The 19868-nt window shown below is 44.6% G+C and overlaps 1 protein-coding gene across 3 annotated transcripts in view; it reads right to left on the bottom strand.

The window, feature by feature from the left end:
* The window catches only part of OSBPL11 (oxysterol binding protein like 11), a 38326-nt gene extending 25311 nt beyond the window's left edge, over positions 1-13015 (bottom strand). Inside the window, exon 1 of one of the 3 annotated variants that reach the window (XM_065070451.1) lies at positions 12649-13015. In XM_065070451.1, coding sequence (XP_064926523.1) covers positions 12649-12785 — 137 coding nt within the window. In that variant the 5' untranslated portion in view covers positions 12786-13015. Of the gene's footprint in view, positions 1-1225; positions 1249-7878; positions 7904-12648 lie in introns of those variants that run through there. The other 2 variants (XM_065070450.1, XM_065070449.1) reach the window with 2 other exon arrangements.
* Between the last annotated feature and the right edge of the window lie 6853 nt (positions 13016-19868).

Genomic DNA, 19868 nt, shown 5'->3' with positions numbered 1-19868 from the left:
TCCAGGTTGCTCAGCTGAGGGAGGTTCCTGCACAGACCAACCTCTGCAGCAGGCGGGGAACATATAACATGTTGGACATTAGGAAAAGACTGGACATAACAGGTTGGATATTAGGTAAAGGTTCTTCACCCAGAGGGTGCTGGAGCACTGTAACAGTCCCAAGCCTGACAGTGTTCAAGAAGAGACTGGACAATGCCCTCGGACACGTGGTGTGAACTATGGGTTGTCACACGCAGGGACAGGAGTTGGACTCAATGATCCTTGTGGGTCCCTTCCAACTCAGGACATTCTATGACTTCTCTATAACACACCGACTGCCAGGGATGAGCCCGAGCCATGGTTTGCCTTTAGGGAGACGACAGGATGTGAGAGGAGCCAAAGCCCAAAGAGATGGGAGCATGAACAGACCTTACAAGCAGTAATCACGCTCTCGCAGCACAAATTCCAACACCGCATGGGCCAGGGCATTTTCAACACAGGAACTAAGGCTTATTTTTAAATAATTAACAATTTTACACACTAAAAAAAGATTTTAATCCAGTCTGCAGATTCCAGTTCACAAAAGGTAGATTCTATAACTGTAGAAACCCATTACAGAACTACAGTTAACGTAATCTTCGGGGTAAGCATTAGTACTTTCCTATGAATGCAGAAAACCTTTCCCAGTATTATTTATGAACAACAAAGCTGTGGAATTATAACTAGAGCATTTTTTCAATGATTTTCAGATTAGCGTCTCCACAGCAAGGGTTAAAAAATAATTGTTGCTAAATCAGTGCTGTAAGGCAGTTAAGAGTGTAAAAAAAAAATGCACAAAACTCCAGCAATATTTCAGTGGTATGGAATTAACAGCAAAGCTCTCCAGAGCACTACAGAAAGCTTTTAAGAGGGTAGATTTTGAGAACAAGTGGTTCAGGCCCTGGCTCTGCTCACAGAAAACTGCAGTAAGTAAATATGAGCAAGATCTTCCAACATTGTTTCTAATAAAACAGGTTTTACCGTAGTTTCAAAGCCACTTCTGCACTTGAGAAGCCCCCACAATTCTCCACATTGGGGTTTTTGACTTCTAGAAAACAGATTTCACAAGTGAGTTTGACTTAAACCACTGAATAACTTATCTCAACGTTGACAGCACAGCTTGGCTGCACAGGGATCCTTCCCAACTGCAGAAAAACCTTCGCATTCACGCCTACGTGCATGTACATGTACCTATGGGTACGGGTACCTTTTCATAGCCAAGATGCTGCTGTTGTTGCCATTCAAAACGCTCACAGCAGTCTCAGATTGTCAAAGGAACAGCAACAGCTCAGCAACGATGAGTCAACAACCCCTGAAGTCCATATTTATGCAGAAATTCACGTGTCCTTTCAAAGAAGGACAGAAAAAAAAAGTTTAAGTGTTGCAACAGACTTGTCACATCCTTAAAGATGTAAAAATATTTCAACTTTAAGTGAGGATACTGGGCAAGTCACAATCCAGGAAAAAATGTGTGCACAAACTCATGGCTCAGTATTTGAACTCCAGCCCAGCCCATTTACCAGCCCCCAAATTCTGGGTTGTTTGGGTTTGGTTTTTTTTGGGGGGGTTCCTGGGGGGTTTTTTTGGTTGTGGTGTTTTGTTTGGTTGGTTTTTTTTGGTTTTGCTTTATTTTCCTTTTTCAAAGGCTGAACACCACTGAATAGGCTGCCCATTTATCACACTTTTTTAGTTTGTAAATGTTGTGAGATGGACTGTAAGCAAATGCCTGAAGTCGATAAATTACAAACCAGTTCACATTCTTTTCAGAAAACTACCACTCCCTGTCTTCAAAAACATTTACCACAAGCCAGATTTCTACATATCCAAGTGCTACTAAAATACAATAGGTATAAAGCTTTTACAAAGGATTATTCTTAGTTTATTTATCCTTCTTTAGTCTTATTTGTCCTTTTCTATTACACCTCTTACATTGCATCAGCTGTCAGTGCCTTGTGGGCTTGTCTCCAGTCCTGGGGGAGGAACATGAGAGTGATATTTAAGCTAAACTCCCCCTGTATCCTGTTGATGTGCAGCACCCAAGCCTTGGACGCAGATGCAGAGGACCAGCAGTCCCAGAACGACGTCCCTCAGGAGCTCCAGCCAAGACACGCAGGCTCACACCTGCCGAGCACCAGGCCAACACTTTCTCCAAGAACAAAACCCGACGCAGAAGTCCTTCCCACACCCCTCATGGTGCAGCTCTCCCCAAAAGCCCCACATAAAGAAATCACCGCCAACAGTGGCACAAAATGACACCCATCTGGAAAGCGACTGCAGAAAACTTCCAAGACCGCCCTTCTGATGATTTTAATTTCACTGGGACCCAGTGGGATGCTTTGAGCAGCCAGGTCTCTCAAGACCAAACAGCTGTTTCAAGAGCAAATGTGGTGGCCAAAGGCTTCCCCACGGCCTTGCGCAAGGCCTGGCATCAAGAGCAGCTGAGTATGGGTGGATTTGCTTCCAGTAGAAAAGACGACCAGGAGCCTGGAGCTCATACAGATGCCAGAGAAGGCTCCTAAAGAGGGATCCCACTGCCACAGCTGCTGCTGTGATGGTGTCTTCAGGCCCTGGCCAAGGGAAGAAGCTCCCTTCTACTGAGCTCACAGCACGCTGCAAAAACCTGGTGAAAGAGATTGTCTTCAGATTAAAAGCTAGCAGAGCATAAAGAAAAGAAGAAATCACGTTTGTAACAGAGCAAGCCAGTGAGTAGTTCTGACTACACAGTTTGAAAAAAGAAGCGACCATTTTCACTGAACTTGTTAATCTCTATCTGTCCATGGGCTTGCCATCTGTAATAGCTTGTTTTTTCCCTTGCAGACCACTTCAAAGTGCACTGATTCCTCTTTTTGTTATGTGGAAGGAAAGGGCAAAGGAGAAGAAAAATAAAACCTATGCCAGCAACAGCAACTTTGGGTACATCTGCAACTGCAAAGATCACTTGCTCCCAGAAAACCACCACGACACACTCCAGTGGCTTGTTGGTGTGTGGGTTCCCCAGTACACCCAGTAAGGTAAGGAGGAAAGCCCCTGTGTTGTTTACAGAGTATCTACATCAATAAATCAGTTCTGCTTTTGCAAACAGCTTTTGGAAGAAAAAACTACCCTTGCTGTACAATTCACCAGCAGCGCCCTTTCAGTCAACTGTAAAGCAGCAGCAAAGCCTCTGCTCTTCAGCTCATGTGTTTGACTATTCAGTTTTAAGTTTAGAAACCAACAAGGAAAACAGGTCCAACAACCTGACAAGAACATTGACAGTAGACTCTGGGATGCTTCAGAACACCTACCACTTGGCCACAAGCGTGCAAGCAACACACACATCCTCATGAGAGACAAAAACTTATCTGTGCTCTTACAGGTTTACAGGAGTACATGATAAGATAAGTTCTGGCAGAGATGCAAAGGCTTCTGACGAAGGAAGGGTGCAGCAGAGCCAAAATAGGCTGTCACCCATCCGTGAGCACAGAACAACACAGCCCAGGCTCCCATGTGGGGTGAGGGGCTCTCCCACCCCTAAACCCCCCCAGACCCTGCTACCAACACAACACTTGTGTTTGCACCTCAAGTTTCTATCAACACAAGTTCTCAAAGGGAATGACAAATCAAGCTTACAAGCTTTTTTTAAAACCATTTTAATTAAACCTGCATTTGATTCTCCTCTTCTGTGCATTAATGCCACAGGCCACTTATACACGAATGAAACTGCATTGTAACGTTTTTGCAGGGTAGCAACAGAAAACAAGGAAATATACAATATTTAACCAATAAGTAGCAAAACACTGTTCTCATTGGACCAGTGTAAAGCTGATTATTTAACTATTTTATCATTTAGAGCTCTCTTTAGCTCTCAAAATACATCTGCCTGAAAAAAAACTGCAGCAAGTTTCAACTAAGCAATTTCTCTTGCACATACATGAACACCTCAAGTCAGCAAGAACTCCACTCACATCCAATTTATTTGTGGATTTGCGTCAGCACAACGCAACTGAAGCTGGACCCAAGAGTCAGTAGCAAACCTTGCAGATTTTTCCACAATGCTAACTACTACTCAAGCTACCCCTGGAAAAATACAACTGCAGATTTAGACAACAACATTTTAGAGCTGGAATATACATAAAAAGGTACCTCAAAAGGTCTGAACTCTCCACTACAAACCTCTGGAGCACAACTGCTGCCTGCAGCTTTGCCACCATTTATTTATGTTACCAGTTTACAGTAGCACCCCATAACACCCCATTTCACATATTATTGTTACTTAAACCCCAAACTCTCCCTTGCAGTACTTTCAGATAAGCTCAAGCAGTCAAATGAACACTACTCTGCTCCACAAACAGTACTAGCATAACATAGGTGAGATGAACACACTGATGGATGAGCATCTTTGCAGTTTTGGATGACCTTTGACCTACCCCACCGCAGAAAGCAGCAGCCCCCTGTCAGCACTACTCACAGACAGCAGCCGAGCAAACCTTCACATCACTTAGTTACTCCAAGCACAGCCCAGTGTGGTTTAGCTTACTACACATTCCATCCCAAGGTATTTTGGTCTGCTTCTAATCTAGCAGCTTTTATCCTATCAGAAATATACAGATATGCCCTCCCAGTTCTAAGACTTGTTTGTGATTACGACTTTAAAAAGATTGTATTGACAATTACATGTTGCTATCCTGGACTTTGCAGTAATAAAACACTGGCTACTAAATGAAAGGTAAATACACTGATCAGCTACTCCAGATAAGCCTCTTGCCTTTTTAAAATTATTTTTGAACCATTTTTGAGATATTTCATATAAACAGAGGATAACAATTACCACTATCTTCCAAGCAAGAACACACTTAGCTGACTACACTATCTAAATATTCAGAAAAACCATAAGCCTGGAGTGCAACAGCACATGCAAAAACCTGTGTGGACTACCAGGCTGCAAAAGCAGTAGCCAATGGTTTGAAATCCAACTGGCAGTCACAAGTGATGCAATACAGGGGTCAATACCATGAAATACCTCTAAGCTGGCTGCTGGACCAGCACACACTCCCTGCAGCCTCCTAGGTGAGAGCAAACCTCAGGGAGCAGGTGGGACGTGGGAGGGTGGGTTGGATTTTTGGGGACCCTGACTGTCCAGAGGAACAGGCTGACCAACACCACCAGAACTTGCACAACCGCAACGCAAAGCCTTGCACCTGGGATGGACTAACCCATGGGCCAGTGCAAGATGCGTATGTCATGCCAGAGAAGAAGAGGTTGATGGACCCGGGCCTGTTCAGTCTCCTTCAGGGGAAGGGAAGGCTCCATGAGGATCTCACCACTGTCTCCTCTACCTGTGGAGAAGATGGAGTCAGACTCTTCTCAGAGATACAGAGCAGAAGGGTAAGCGGTGACCGTCTCACCTTGTGGCAAGAAAAATTTAGTGTTGGACACAAGGAAAAATTCTTCACAGTGAGAGAGGATAAGCACTGCAAGAGGAGCCAAGAAAGGATGGCCGGGGGCAGGAGGGGTGGGGTCTCTGTCCTTGGAGGCACCCAAAACTCAACCAAAGGCGGCCTCAAATGACCTGTTCTAATTTTGAAGCTAGCCCTGCTTCAAGCAGAAGGCTGGAGTAGAGATTTCCCAGAGGTCACTCCCAACCCAAATTATTCTTTGATACACATAAATTAAATGAAAATATTCCTACATTAAAATTAAGGCGTAAGGTACTCAGGTTTAAAAACTAATTAAGAAAGCACTTGTGTTAACCACCTATCGTTATGACAATACATAAAAAGAGCAGGACTACTTTACTGTTCAGCATTTTGGGTGGACAGCAATTCCCAGACAAGGAATTATTAAAAACGTCTCCTTTTCATCATGCAACAAACATCAGGTACTATTCATTTGGTATTCACACTATTTCAATAAAAAGTTTCCTTATTGTTTTCTTGTGATCATCATCAAGATTAATGAGGTGTCATGTACCAAACAACACAAGGACACAGACAATTATCATCCCATCTTACAGACAGGGAACTGAGGCACAACGAATTTTCAGCCTCAGTTGTGGCCCAATTTTTATTTTATCTTCTTCATACATTCCAGTCACAGCTTCTGCTGATTTCAGCTGCAGCTGTGACCCTGTAAAAGTTATACAAAATCAGAGCAAACTGTTCCAAACTAGGCCTCCGAGATAAAAAAGAGGAACACACAGTGATTACAGTGGAAACCAGTTTAAAGAATATGGCTGCTACCAGAGAGGAAGTCAGAGACAGAAATCAGCTCCTTATTATAGCATCCTGCAGCTCCGCCCTGCAGAACTCTGACTTCCTTTTTAATCTCCACTGCAACAAACTAAACCAACTTCCCAAAGCAAACTGGGCTCTTCAGGAACCTGATCTGCCAACCTCTAAGCACTAATCAAGATTTTAAAGATTTCCAGCCTCATCAAAAGCTCAGGAATTTACACCTGGAAGGAAAAAAGGCAAAAAATGCACACCCATAGCAAAAAGCCTTCCCCCAACATGGATATTCCCGCTCCAAAGCAGAGGCATTACTGGTTGTCAAATACATAATAGCTTAACACATATGAAGTAACAGCACCTCAGTCTGCACTCCCCTCCCATATCACAGAAACACAATACAGAAATTCTGAAATGGTATCAGCTTTGCAAGCACCCTAAAAAGAAAAGTTCTCCAGCAGCATTACCAGCAGGCAGGGATCCCCTACAAGATGAATTCATTGGCACTGCCAGGTGATCAGAGTGCATGTCCAGGCAACATTCTTCAGTAAACACATTCTTTGCACACGTGCCTTAATTTTCATGGTACCATGAGCACAACACAAGAACCTATCTAGTACAACCTAGCAGCAGCAGCTGGCACCTTCTGCATTAAGCAATGTGATTAGGTCAGCCACATGCAGTTTGTTTTTCATCTTCCCTCTGGGGAGAGAAGGTGTGTGGCAGAGCAGGCTGTTAATGTTGTAGTCAAGTTTAATTAACTTGCTGCTATGCAAGTACATTAGAAAAGGTGAAGTTGAAAAACATCCTTTGCACTTAGTGACAGACATTTGTAATGGCCATTAACTCCTACAGAAATCTATTCCATGGAAAGCACATATCATTTGTTATTTAGAAGCTATTCAAAAGTTTGTGCATCTTTGGTTTAGCTTAATTTGAACGCTAAAGGAATATCCCAGTATTAACACAGGTATCCTGCAATGCCAGAACCAACCCCCACCCACATTGTGACCCCTGCCCCAGCGAGTTTCCACAACCTGCCTGTTCAACACGAGGATGCTTTGAGAAGCAAGAGAGGGACAGTGCTCCCAACAACCACTCGCTGAGGAGCCACAGGACTGGAGAAGGGAACCCAGACCTTGCTGACCTGGTTCAGAAATGAGGTTCAGGTTCCTTACTAAAACATCAGCCATCATGAAGCCCCTGTTTAAATTAGCCAAGCCTATTTCCCCAACTCTATCTGCTTATTACCCCTTGTCTTAACTTACAATGCATTTGAGCTTCCTTCTATTCCAACCCCATTCTTCCAGGTCATAAATACCTGTGTGAACATGAATGCCTCACCTGCCTTGCGAAAAATGCTTGGGGCTTCAGCAAGTGTTTTAAAATCAGCTTGATAAACAGTGACCTTAACATTTTAATAACACAGAATGGATCCTGAGGTGGATATAACCAGCTGACCACTTTAAACACTGGCTTCTTATCTATTTTAATGAGCAAATTAGGTAAAGTGCAGCATTTCTAAATGGGTGTTATGAATTAAGCAAAGACTCCAATGAGGATAAAGAAATTCAGTCATTTCCCTCCAGCACGTGAAACAAATGTGACAGCCATCTTAATCTGATTTTTAGCAATAAAATGGAATACAACTTACAAAATTGCAAAAATAAATCCTGAGTTTCCCCAGCAACCACCTCAGAAACTCTTCTTTTCAGCACCCAGTTCCTCACATCTCAGAAGGCCAGCGAAAGCGAGCAGCGAGGGCTTTCTGAAGGCCACACAGTGGTGAGGCATCTCCACGAGTCACCAGCAACAGAAGCGAGGAAGATCAGGGCTCACTTTGATGCAAGCTCAACATCAGAGCCACCAGCCAACCCAAAAGCGGCGAGGGTGGCAGAAACTCCATCCCTGTTGGTGGCTGGCGCCTCGATGTCACAATGCCGGCAGGTTCCAATGACAGCAGGACACCGGGGACGTGGGGTGAGCTGCAACAGACAGGGAGCAGCCCTCGCCAGACCACCCAGGTAACACCCCAAAATTACAGCCTCCCTCTGCAGTTGTGCACAAGGAAGCAGTTCACAGTCATTGATTACAGTAAATATACAACAATTCCACGTGGGATCCCTAAACATTTTGTGTTAAGCAGTGAAGGTAGAAAACAATGGAGATGGGTAATAAAAAGAAGTACCAGGAGTAGCAGTATTAGAGAGAACTGCCCTAGGGCGACACTAATATTTACACGAAGCTTTGGGAGGTTTCTTCTACTTATCAAGTGATAGGGACTTTAACTTAAATTCTGTCCTGCTCTCAGGGGTGCAGAGTTAATTAGGTCAGCTAACACACTCTGTTGCAGCCTAAGCAAGAATTCAATGCTCATATTAATACTATGATGAGAAATGTTAAGTTCAGAAACAAGAACAAGGGAGGACCAGCAAGGGAAAGGTTTGCAACACGAGCGCTGTTGAACCTTCTGCTGCCTTTACCTCCTGCATCTGTTTCTATCACGCCAGTTTCAGCTTTAAAGGCCAAACTGACAAAGTTTATCCTCCTGAGATCAAACATTCTTGGAATGTGACTAAAATGCACAAAAACTATAAAAACTCTACACATTTTTCTAGAAATTAAGACTGACATCAACGCCACCCTCAAAAAGGATTCTTATCAACACCCACTCAACAAGATTGTACCAATTTCAAGACACTTCCTTTTATTATTACTAATTAGATCCTTTTTGCAAGATAGCATGAATTAAAAAAAAAAAAGACCTAAACATATATGCCTAATCCATAGTGAGCAGATGCTAAAACCATTTCCAAAATAAGGAAAAAAGGCAGTTATCTACAAAAACACCCACACAACCAAAAAGGAAGTACATTTTGAAATATAACTTGTAAGCTTAAAAATAAGCAATCATTTGGGAAATTCAGGAACATCTTACGTGTATTTCTACCAGTAAGGGAAGAAATGCTGGGAATCCTTTTAATAGCAGCTGATTTATGTATTCGAGAGCAGAACCACTAAGAAAAATGTAAGAGGACAGCACATTAGCATGTCTCCAACTGGATAAGACAATCTTGTTTCTCTAGTCAACCACAGTGCTTTGAACTCTCAATTTTGTAGCTACATGAAAACCAGTTATTGCAAGTCATTTCTCTCAAAATTATCCAAAAGCCAGACTGAAGGGACTTGTTATACTTCTCTGGCACATATTCTGACCAACTCTCTATTTAGTTCATAGACACAGATTCTGCTTTCTGGTTGTGAAAGTTTTGTTATTTGAATGACTATGATTCACAGGTTACAGAAGCACTTGCCAAGGTTGTCTCCTTTCACTGATTTGAAACTACTCTATTTCAGTTAGACCAAGGCAAAACAAAACGAAGACGGTCAAAAATCGAACTGTTGAATGCAAATAATTCTTTATAGGGGCAACATTACACTTCCTTCCTAGTTTCGGTTACTGCTGAAAACAAAGAAGCTGTTTAGAAAACGTTATAATCTTAAATTACTTTACCAAGTCATCTTTTAATAATTTGAAGTTATTCAGAAGTCTCACCTCATAGTTAATGTTTCTCTAAATGAAACAGAGGCAAAGAGTTTAGGGTGCAGCACAGCCTCTCCGGCTCTTTTTATTTACTGAACTGCACGTTAATGTTCATGTTATTCCTCACCCTGGCCAAGAAAATGCAGCTGAGGTTTGGCTGCTCTCAGACACATTTTAACGCTGATCATATATGCATACGTGAACAAGATCATTTCCTGTCAGATGTCTAGAAGAGCAGTTTCTCAAGAATTATTAAGTCCAAAAAGTATCTTCCTGTCCTCTGAAGAAACGGAGCCCCTACAAATAGTGAAGGAGGCGCTACTGTCCCGGCTGAGCTCGCTGTGCATGGGCTACAGGCAAAGTCTACAAAGAGGTTCAGCTCTATCTCTGCATCATCTGACGTGTCCAGCAGCCTCTGGTTGCCTCTTGTCCACTGCAATAAACATCTGGTCTATCACAGCTATTTAAAAACCTCCCTAATATTGCCCTACAAAAAACATCTGGTTAGACTTTCTGCTCCATTTTTTATTTTCTAGACATGCACTTTACCACAAGTATGTGGGACTTTCTAACTCTTTGACAGATTCAGTTTTCATTATTACAGGTTCTGGCAGTGCTGGAGTTTTTTTTTTTCCATAGTCATAATTCCCCATTTGGAGCATTAAAGTATCAAGTACCCGTTGTCCCATTTGTCTGACAACTATGCTACAGCTCTTTTGACAAATACAGAGTTATACACTGCATTGGTACAGTCTACACTGAGTGAGGACTTCAGGACCCTGCCAAGCTGCATCACCCCACATTGCTCACACTCTGCTATAAAAGTTAAAAATCAAACTTCCACCAAAGCTCCCAGGAAATTCGTTTCTAAACCCCATATTTTACACATTGATTTATCGTTAGAGGGGTCTTTCTTTTGTCAAACACATTTTAGATTTGAAGTAATCCACAAATTGAAAACTAAGCTACACCATACCATCCAGGAATACTTCCTAAGGAGGCAGGGGTGAAAGGTGATATTTTGCGCGTATTTAGATATAGAGACAAATGTAGGAGTAAATAATTGTTTTCCAACAGAGTGGAGATTAACAGTGAGGTACTTCAAGTGTCCATAATAATATAATCAGTATGTTAAACTTGTCCAAATGATCTAGGAAAAAAACATAATTTGCACTAGAGTATTAGAGCATATTAAACTAGATATTCTCAGCTGCAAGTAATAATGTGGACAGTTCCTCTTACAGACATCAAGCCACCAAACTGGCTGTCACTAAGTGAGTCTGTTCAGCTTTTGCTCTATAAGTCACAGCACTGAAAGAAGAAACAAAACACTTGGATGGATAATTTTTAAAAGTGAATTCCACTGCATAGCACTGACCTGTGACCACCATCTCAAACATTATAGCAAAGAGGTGCAGGCAAACCAGGTGTCTCATCCCTTCCACTATCTCCAACTCCACATAAAATAGTTCCATTTTGATAGCATAAACTTACTCCTGTGTTTCACGTGTGAAATACATGGACAGTAAGTGCTTGGCCACAGCAGTAGCAATTTTCATTAGAAAATTCATAGTTTAAAAAATGTTTAGGAGTGACTAGAAACAGCAGATAAAGCAACCAATAACTGAATCAGACAAGAAACTTCCCCTATGTAAAAGCTTGAAATATTTGCCCTGAAATCATCACTTCTCTTTCAAGCACTAGTCATCAGAAAAGCAAATTACTCATGACCCAGATTCTCAGCAATGACCAATCTCCCTATTAAAACCACAGGGCACTTGGTGCTTGCAGGGCCTGGGCGCAGGTTTCCCTAAGCCATCTGATGGGCCCCCATCCCGTGCAGCACACACAGATGTACCACACGCCGGTTCTGCTGTCTCCACATGAAGGAAACAGCAAGCCCGTCCATCTGGGCTGGCAGATGACGGCTTTGGAGAGTCTCCATTTGTAGGAGAAGTGTGCAAACTTCACATAACAGCAGTATTTCCAACAGCAACATGGCAGAACTCCAGTCAAGGATGAGAGACCTAAAAGCAGAGATTCTGAAGTCTCTCATGCGATGCCTGAGAGAGCTCACTATCAAGTGTGAGTGCAAACTCTTCCAACCAAAAAGCACATCAGAAAAAAGTACATGAAATCCCTCAAATCCCTCAAACGCACAGGCAGGTCATTCAAAGGAAGGATTTTAGTTTGAATCCATCTCAAAACAACGCTGTGTGCTCAGCTTCTCCCACTTGCTCTGCTCTCTTCTGCTGTATTTGCTGTACCTGAGTAACCACCCTGATTTCTGCTAAGTACAGCCATTCCTAAAATAAGTCAGATGTTACATGAACTCTGTGCATACTCTAAGTTTCACTATCAGCAACTAAGAGCATCAATTAAAAAGAAAAAAAAAAAAAAAAGACTGCTATTAAGCTCTTTTAAGAAGACACACGGTGCTAAAATTTAGCACAAAGTTTAGCTTTTTGGAAAGGCTGGAAAGCGACGAGTTCCCTCTGCTAACTTTACACGGGTCCCCACGTTCCATGAGGCAAAAATACGACCCGAAAGGACGGAGCAAAGGCGATCCCCGGCAGCATCTGCCGGGCTTTCTGCTCGTACCCAAACACACCAAAACCGGAGCCGACTGACAGCCCCCCCGTGCCCTCCCGGGTCGGGGAAGGGGAGAGCGGGCGGCCGGGCTCAGCTGCCCGCCCGGCCCCCGGCACCGCGGCGGGTCCGCCTGCCGCGGGCGCCTAAAGGCGGGGCGGCTGCTCCACCGACCCGCGCTCCGGGCAGCCGGGCCGTCCCGGGCGGGTGTCCCGAGCGCTCCCATTCCCGCACCCCGCAGCCCCGGCGGCTCCCGGGCCCGCGGCCCCTCACCGCCCCCGCCGCGCCCACCTGTACTGCCAGCCCTTGGCGCCGCGGCCGCCGCTGCTCTTGCCGCCGCTCTGTCCCGCCGGCGGCGGCGGCTGCTGCTCCGGCTTGCCCTCGCCCTCCGGCCCCTTCATGGCCGCTGCGGGGTCCGCGCACTGCATGGCGCCGCGGCTCCCCGCCCCCTCAGGGGCGCCCCCGGCCCAGGGCGAGCCGCCTGCCCGGGGAGGGAGCCCGCCCCAGCGGCCCGCCGGCCACCGCTCAGGCCGCGCCGGGGCCCGGGCGCGCCCGCCCCATGCGGGCTGCGATGGCGGCGGCTGCCGGCACCCCCGCGCCCCGCTGGGCTCGGCTCCCCGCACAGGACGGCGGCGGGCTGGGGAAACCCGCCCTCCCGCTCCCTCACCCCGCGGCCCGGGCCGGCCGCCTCTTCCGGGTCGGCGCCGCCACCGCCGCCATCTTTAGTGCGGGCAGCTGTGCCCACGCTAGGCCGCTGTCAGCTACTACCGCACTTAAAGCAACAGCAAACCTTTAAAATAGTTCTTCCCTCCAGAAAACAGAGAAACAAAGAGTGTGGGGATCCCAGCTCTGTTGTATGCAGATGTTTGCGAGCAGAGATGTGAAAGCTCTTGGCTAGGATCTCACTCAGTGTTGTCACAGAGGCACACAAACCAGGTCAAATTCAGCAGTTAATTCACCAAGCAAAGCCATGGCACACCCTGGGCATGAGAGGAAATACATATCTCCTCCTATTTTTCCACTAGTTACTGCATAGGGGCAACAGCTAAGCAGGGTTTTTTCTATCACAGAATGGCAGCTGATTGGTTCTGCTGCACGGAATCTTTTAGGCCAGGCATGGCTTTAGGACAACCAAAACTGAACTGGCTGCAGCTGTGTTATGCCTTAAAACCAGGGGCAGAGGATCCTTGTTTTGTCCGTAATCAATCAGAACCTGAAGAAGAGGAGCATGGAATTGGACATGCCTGTGGTTAGTGAGGTTGTGGTTCTGCTCCCCATCTTGTCCTACCTGAACTTCCCCTCTCTCCGGCTCTTTTGTTACACACCTATAATATTGTGAGCAACCATTACACAAAAGATGCTAAAAATGCCTTATGTGAGAATCTACATAGAAGCAAAAATGTAAAGGAGAACATTTTTTCAGACAAACTGTTTATTTACCCAGAGCATCCCCCTGCTAGCTGCTTCATAGCCCATGAAGGCTGCCCTGGCTTTCCCATCCCCTACAAGCTCCTGCTTTGCCGGTGGCGTACAAAACATCTTTGCCTTTGGCCATCAAATAAGGATAGGATGTTATGAGCATCATGTCTTTAAAATATACTTCTAAGCTTTAATTTGTTTCTAAATCAGCCCATATCCATCCCTCCTTGCCAAGCACGCACACATAATCTCAGCTAACAGATCCCAGGCGAGGACTGCCTGTTGCACCTACACCAACAATCTCTCTTACAGAGTCGTAATATATTACCACTGCACAGGCATAAAATCCACACTTCTGGGTTTTTAGCAGCACGCTTGTCACTGCAAGAAAATTTAAAAGAAGAAAAAAAAAAGGAGGGGGGGCCTTTTCAGTTGCATTTTTCTCCTGTGCAACCACAAGAGAAGAGATTGGCAGAGTCAAGGTTGTCCATTGAAGAAAATTTTGGCCAGAACGGCACTACTCTTGTCCTGAAAACTTGTTAGTTCCTCCTCTGCCGATCACTTGACTCTGTAACTGAAGATATAATATAATTGCAGTGTCCTGTAATGCATGCCCCTCAGCATCTGCTCCCTGAGAAACTCAGATTCGCTGCCCCATGCATTTGATATTTTTTTTTTGTCTTAAAAAGTGTTGCACTCGCAGTACCAGAGGCCGTCGTAAGGTGGCAATGACAAAATGCTCAACAGCACAGAAAGGTTAGCAGAGCATAACCACACTTGCTAGGACTTACAGTTCAAGCTGCCTTTTATGTCTTTAGTTTACTGTTTCTACTAGCTTGTGTTCGGGTTGACTGCTCTCAGTCCCCTTCCCCAGTTATAATTTAGTGATTCAAAGTGGCCAAAATGCCACCCTGGCCCTTGCAAGCGCGGCCGAGGGCGAGCGCTGAGGTCCCACAGCAGTGCCCTGCCTGCACCTGGCATCCTGCTGATTTCTAGGTCTGGAGGAGGAACCCAGGAAGAGCTGGAGGAGGAAAGTGTGAAAAGGACAACATGCATTTATCAACATTTGTCAAATCAAATCCTTGTAGGCCCTATTATGGCTATGAACTGAAGTAGATCGTATTTTATTACAGCTCACGTTAAAGAAAATCTGCCCAATTTGCCATAATTTATCATCCTGTTAATTTCAGAAAATTTTCAAAGATCCTATAAAAAACATGTAATACTTGCTGATTTCTTCCAAAGCTTATAGTCTGGCATGCTTAGCATTTCTTCAGGTCAGTATCATTCCTTCAGAGCACCAACATCAATCCATGTTCAAAAACCAGATTTCTAAAATCCAGCATATTTTTCATCACCTGTGTGTCTGCTTATTTTTTTTTTAAAAAAAAGGTCATTTTTTTATTTAAAAGGAATTATTATACAAGTTTTCTACCACTCCTTTGTCAGTTGGACAGTTGTTTTCCTTCCTGACCTAAAAAGTATCTTTGGCTGAGATCAAGTTTAATGTAGTTTTAAACCTGTGTCCTCCTCTGGTAGCTGGTCCACAGAAGTTGATTAGCAGTTACTGCTCGTCTCTGCTAAGGGAACTACATCCTCTATAGGCACATACAGGAACAACATCAATCCTGGGAAAGGAAAAAAGTGCAGCCTGCCTTTATCGCAGGAGGAGTGCGACTTTTCATAAGTATTGCTGAACTGGGGGAGCTGCTGGCTGACAAGAATATGACCAGAAAAATAACGTTGCTTATTAGCACTTCACAACTGCATTTGTTAATTGTGCAATCAATGGTTCTTAGGGCTAGATTCTTTCTCAAGACAACTGATACTTGAGTCTATTAATAGTCTGGGAAACATTTTATGTTTTCTGGGCTCTTCTAGATAATTAGCATGAAAGAACTTCCTATTCTTACTAAGAATAAAATATGCCTGCCTACTAAAGCTGTAGATGTTGTGACACAAGAACAAGAAAGGAAACTTGGTTAAAAAAACAGCCTTTCTCCTTCAACATACTGAGCACATGGCTGTATTCTCCTGACCATAGGTAAAAATGGCCAGTGAGGTCAGGTAAATGCACTGCAAATTATTTCAGGTAAATGTACTACAAAGTATTTCAAGTTTATATCATTTGAAAGAATGTCTTCATTTTGGAGGTTTACATGTATCACTGAGCTACTGGCTGTGTGGCTTTGCTGTAATGTAACACACGTATGAAGCACTGCTCTGTTTGACGTGCAGGACATCTGATGCTTGCTTTTAATGGTTATTCATCATTCCTTTTGTAGCCTTAATGAGTCAAACCCTTTTTTCATTTGGGCTTTACAGTCACAGTCATCTCCTAATTTCCTTGTTCTTCTCTATCAATCCCTGTGCATCATATTCTGCTGTAATGAAGGCCCAGCTGAAAGCATCAGACTCACAGACGGCAGCAGATCATGTTGCCTACAAAGTTTCCCTCCCCATTGACAACCCATTCATCTCCTTCACACTCACATTTGGCACCATTTCCAGTTGCACTCAATGTGACTTTGTGTTGAGTCATGCCCCAGGCTCCAGCATTACAACACCCCAACATGATCCAGATGTGGAAAGAATTGTGCCCTGGGAGCTGTACTCAGCACTAGTGAGGCCCTACCTTGAATCCTGTGTTCAGTTTTGGGCCCCTCACTACAGGAAAGACATTGAGGTGCTGGAGAGAGTTCAGAGAAGGGAATGGGGCTGGTGAAGGGTCTGGAGCACAAGTCTGATGTGCAGAGGCTGAGGGATCTGGGGCTATTTAGCCTGGAGAAAAGGAGGCTGAGGGGAGACCTTATCACTGTCTGCAAATACCTGAAAGGAGGTTGTAGCATGGAGGGGGTTGGTCCCTTCTCCCAAGTAGCAAGTGACAGGACGAAAGGAAATGGCCTCAAGTTGTGCCAGGAGAGGTTTAAATTGGATATTAGGAAAAATTCTTCGTGGAAAGGGTTGCCAGGCATTGAAACAGGCTGCCCAGGGAATTGGTGGAGTCACCCTCCCTGAAGGTGTTTAAAAGGTGTTTAGAAAAGGTTCTTAGGGACATGGTTTGGTGCTAGGGTTAGGTTAGATTATGATTGGACTCAATGATCATGAGAGTCTCTTCTAACTGAAATGATTCTATGATTCAGTAAGGACCTTATGTCTGCCTCCAGAGCAGTTTCTTTGGAGTTGCTGCCTGTGTACAGCCATTTTTCTTTAATGCTTCTGTGTGGAGAGGGGCTTGCCACAGCCTGGAGCTGTCATCCTCACCATGCAGCCACAGGGCTGCAAAAGCAGCAGAAGCAACACTGCTCTGCAGTCGTTGCACAAGAGTGGAGACCAGAGCAGCCCCATCCCTCTCCACACCAGCATTTTGGGATCCCCACGCTCATCTTGCCTTTTATCTTTTAGACCTTGGCAACCTGCGGTTCTGCCCACCACCCAGGCACAGTTAAAGCACTTATACCCCATCTTGGCAGGGAGTTCCAAGTCTCCTCACAGACTAAAACTTGTCCTAGAGAGGGAGCTCACCAGCAGCAGTAGGAGACAACCATGTTATGGCCAGAACTGGAGACACTTTGACAGCCGCAGCACTGTTGAGCACTTTTGCTTCCGCTGCAACAGCTGGATGTGTGTCATGGGCCTTCCCCGAGCACCAGCCCTCTGCTTGCTCAAGTCACCCATGGACACATTTCTTTGCTCTCCAACCCATGAGCAGGCAGAGGTCTCGGGGTATTGCCTCACTGCCTGCTGCAGCAGTGCAGGCTGCTCTAGAGCAAAGGGTGATGGCTGGAGCCCATCACCTCTGTCTGGTCCTTCTGCACCATGGGAGGGCTCACCTTCTACCTTGCCTCAGCCGTCCCTGGGGGACTTTGCTTCCTGAGCTCAAGGGGATCTTGCTCCAGTAAAGAGTGCAACAGAAACTTCTTCAAGATATCCCCCTAGTCAAGCCCTTTGTCTGGGTAACTCAAAAACATGCATTCATCTGCTTAGGGCCTGGCTTTCCCTTCCATAAATGTAGCCACATGTGAGCCCATCACTGAGGAGTCAGTCCTGCAGCACTGTGGGACCACTAAACATGTTCTCCACATGGGGAAAGTTTGCAGATAACAAATGAGCAGGGCTGGGTCACCTCCTGAGCATGTACGGACTTGATGCAGGGGGAGAGGAGAAGGACGAGGAGAGTACATCCCCTACCACCAGCCTGGGTCTGGTGCACGCTCAACAGATGCAAGAGCAAAACACACCATGGTTGTGGTCAAGGGCCTTCCCAGCTTTTTCATGTCTTGTGGCCACCTCCAGCCTTTGCCTGAAGACTTTTTCTGTCTTACCCTATAGCACAACACGGCATTGTAGCCTACAACTATTCTGCAACTCATCATTAGGACCCTTTCCTCCATGTTTCTCAATTCCTTGAAAAACTGATGTGTTTTTATTAATGTCTCAACTAATCTTAACAGCTGCTGAGTGAATTCAGTCCTTCACTTACTCGCCACTTCTCCTAGAAGCTTTTTTGTGCCATGCTTTACTCCTACACGCTTTTCCTGCATGGTATCTATGGCAACATAAATATCTTTCCATCTGCTGTAGATCCCCATTATCATCTTTAGCTGCTTGTTATCTCAGTCAAATGCCATTTCCAGGGGTATCATGATAACAAAAACAGTTTGGAAATCAGTGTGAAAATTTTGTAGGCAAACCTGTCCTTCATAACTTGACTGCTCTGTTCCTATGTAAGTTCTGCTGGTGGGATACTGATACTGGCCCCTTATTACCATATCTCCCACTTGTAGCTGCACTCTCTAACCAGTTCAGCATCTGCTTCATAATTTCCAAATGACATCTTTCCATCCCGTTGCAGCTTGTGCTGCCTATAGAGTAGATAGATCCAGATTCTGGAAAGCCTTTGTAGGTCTGTTGCCTGGGGTTTGACATCTATTTTATAGAAAATTAAGTTACCAGCACTGTTTTTCTTCCAGCAAATAAGTTTTTTCAGTTCTGCTGTAAGCCCGTAATATGTCACTTCTCCTGAAAACCTTCTCCACTGGATTGCAGAAAGCCCTGAAGAGTACAGATGGTTTACAACTGGCCTCTCACTCTGTTCTGCTTGAATTCCTAAAATTACTTGGAATTACATATCATTTCTATAGGGCTAAAATCCAGTCTCATTTTCTGGTAAGTACCTTTTTGAAGAACTAATTTAAGTGTGAAAAAAGTTCTTCCTATATGATCCAATCAGAACATGCAGCAGAGAATGGAACTAAATAGAATAAGAGGTGTAAAAACTTCACTCTTGATTTGTTTTCTAGATCCCATGAGTCAGTAAAGGCAGACTGCAAGATGTCCACATAGAAGCTGTTAAACTGTAAGTAATTTGGACTGTCAGCTTGTAGGGATGTAAACTGACATTATTTATTTGTATCTAACATTGTGCAGGAGCCGCTTTGAGATATTACATGCTACCTCAGTATAAATGCTTACTATTTAATTAAAGGTAATTAAGGTAATTAAAGGTAATTAAGCAAACAGTAATTTAGTATTTATATATGTGCCTTTAAAACCTGCAAATTTTCAATTTAAAATACAATTCAGGGAAAGCTTATGAGCAAAAATTATCCAGTGGAAAACAAAGAGGCCTGTGACATACAACTAACGTTGATGCTAACGCTGTCCCCCAGGCTGCCTGGCAGAAGGTGAGGGTGCACTTTGGGTAGATGTGAAGTGTTGATGGTCTGCACACCTTGGCCTGGGGAGGTTTCTGTGGACACTCACTGCCGGTGGGCTCCTCTCAGACAACCAGGCTGAACCTGGAAGTCCTTGTCCTAATCTCCAGACTCACCCCAGACTACCCCACGGCTCCACAAGTGAGAAAACTCAGCATTCACTGTTGAGTCCTGCTGACATCAGCCCACCAGATTCAGTAAAAAACAAGACAAAACAAAACTTGTTTTTCGGCTCTTCTTTCCCTAAACTCTGAAGCCTGCATTCCTAGACTTGCCAAGGAGTGATGCTGTCAGGTCACTACCCTAAGGACTGCAAAATTAATATTCTGCTTTGCTTCCAAGTAGTCACAAGGCAGAAAAGGCTCTCTGAATCTT

The sequence above is a fragment of the Columba livia genome, chromosome 7 (genome assembly GCF_036013475.1).
Source record: "Columba livia isolate bColLiv1 breed racing homer chromosome 7, bColLiv1.pat.W.v2, whole genome shotgun sequence".
NCBI lineage: Eukaryota > Metazoa > Chordata > Aves > Columbiformes > Columbidae > Columba > Columba livia.
The sequence above is the reverse complement of the archived record's forward strand: the minus strand, read 5'-3'. Positions and strand labels throughout refer to the sequence as shown.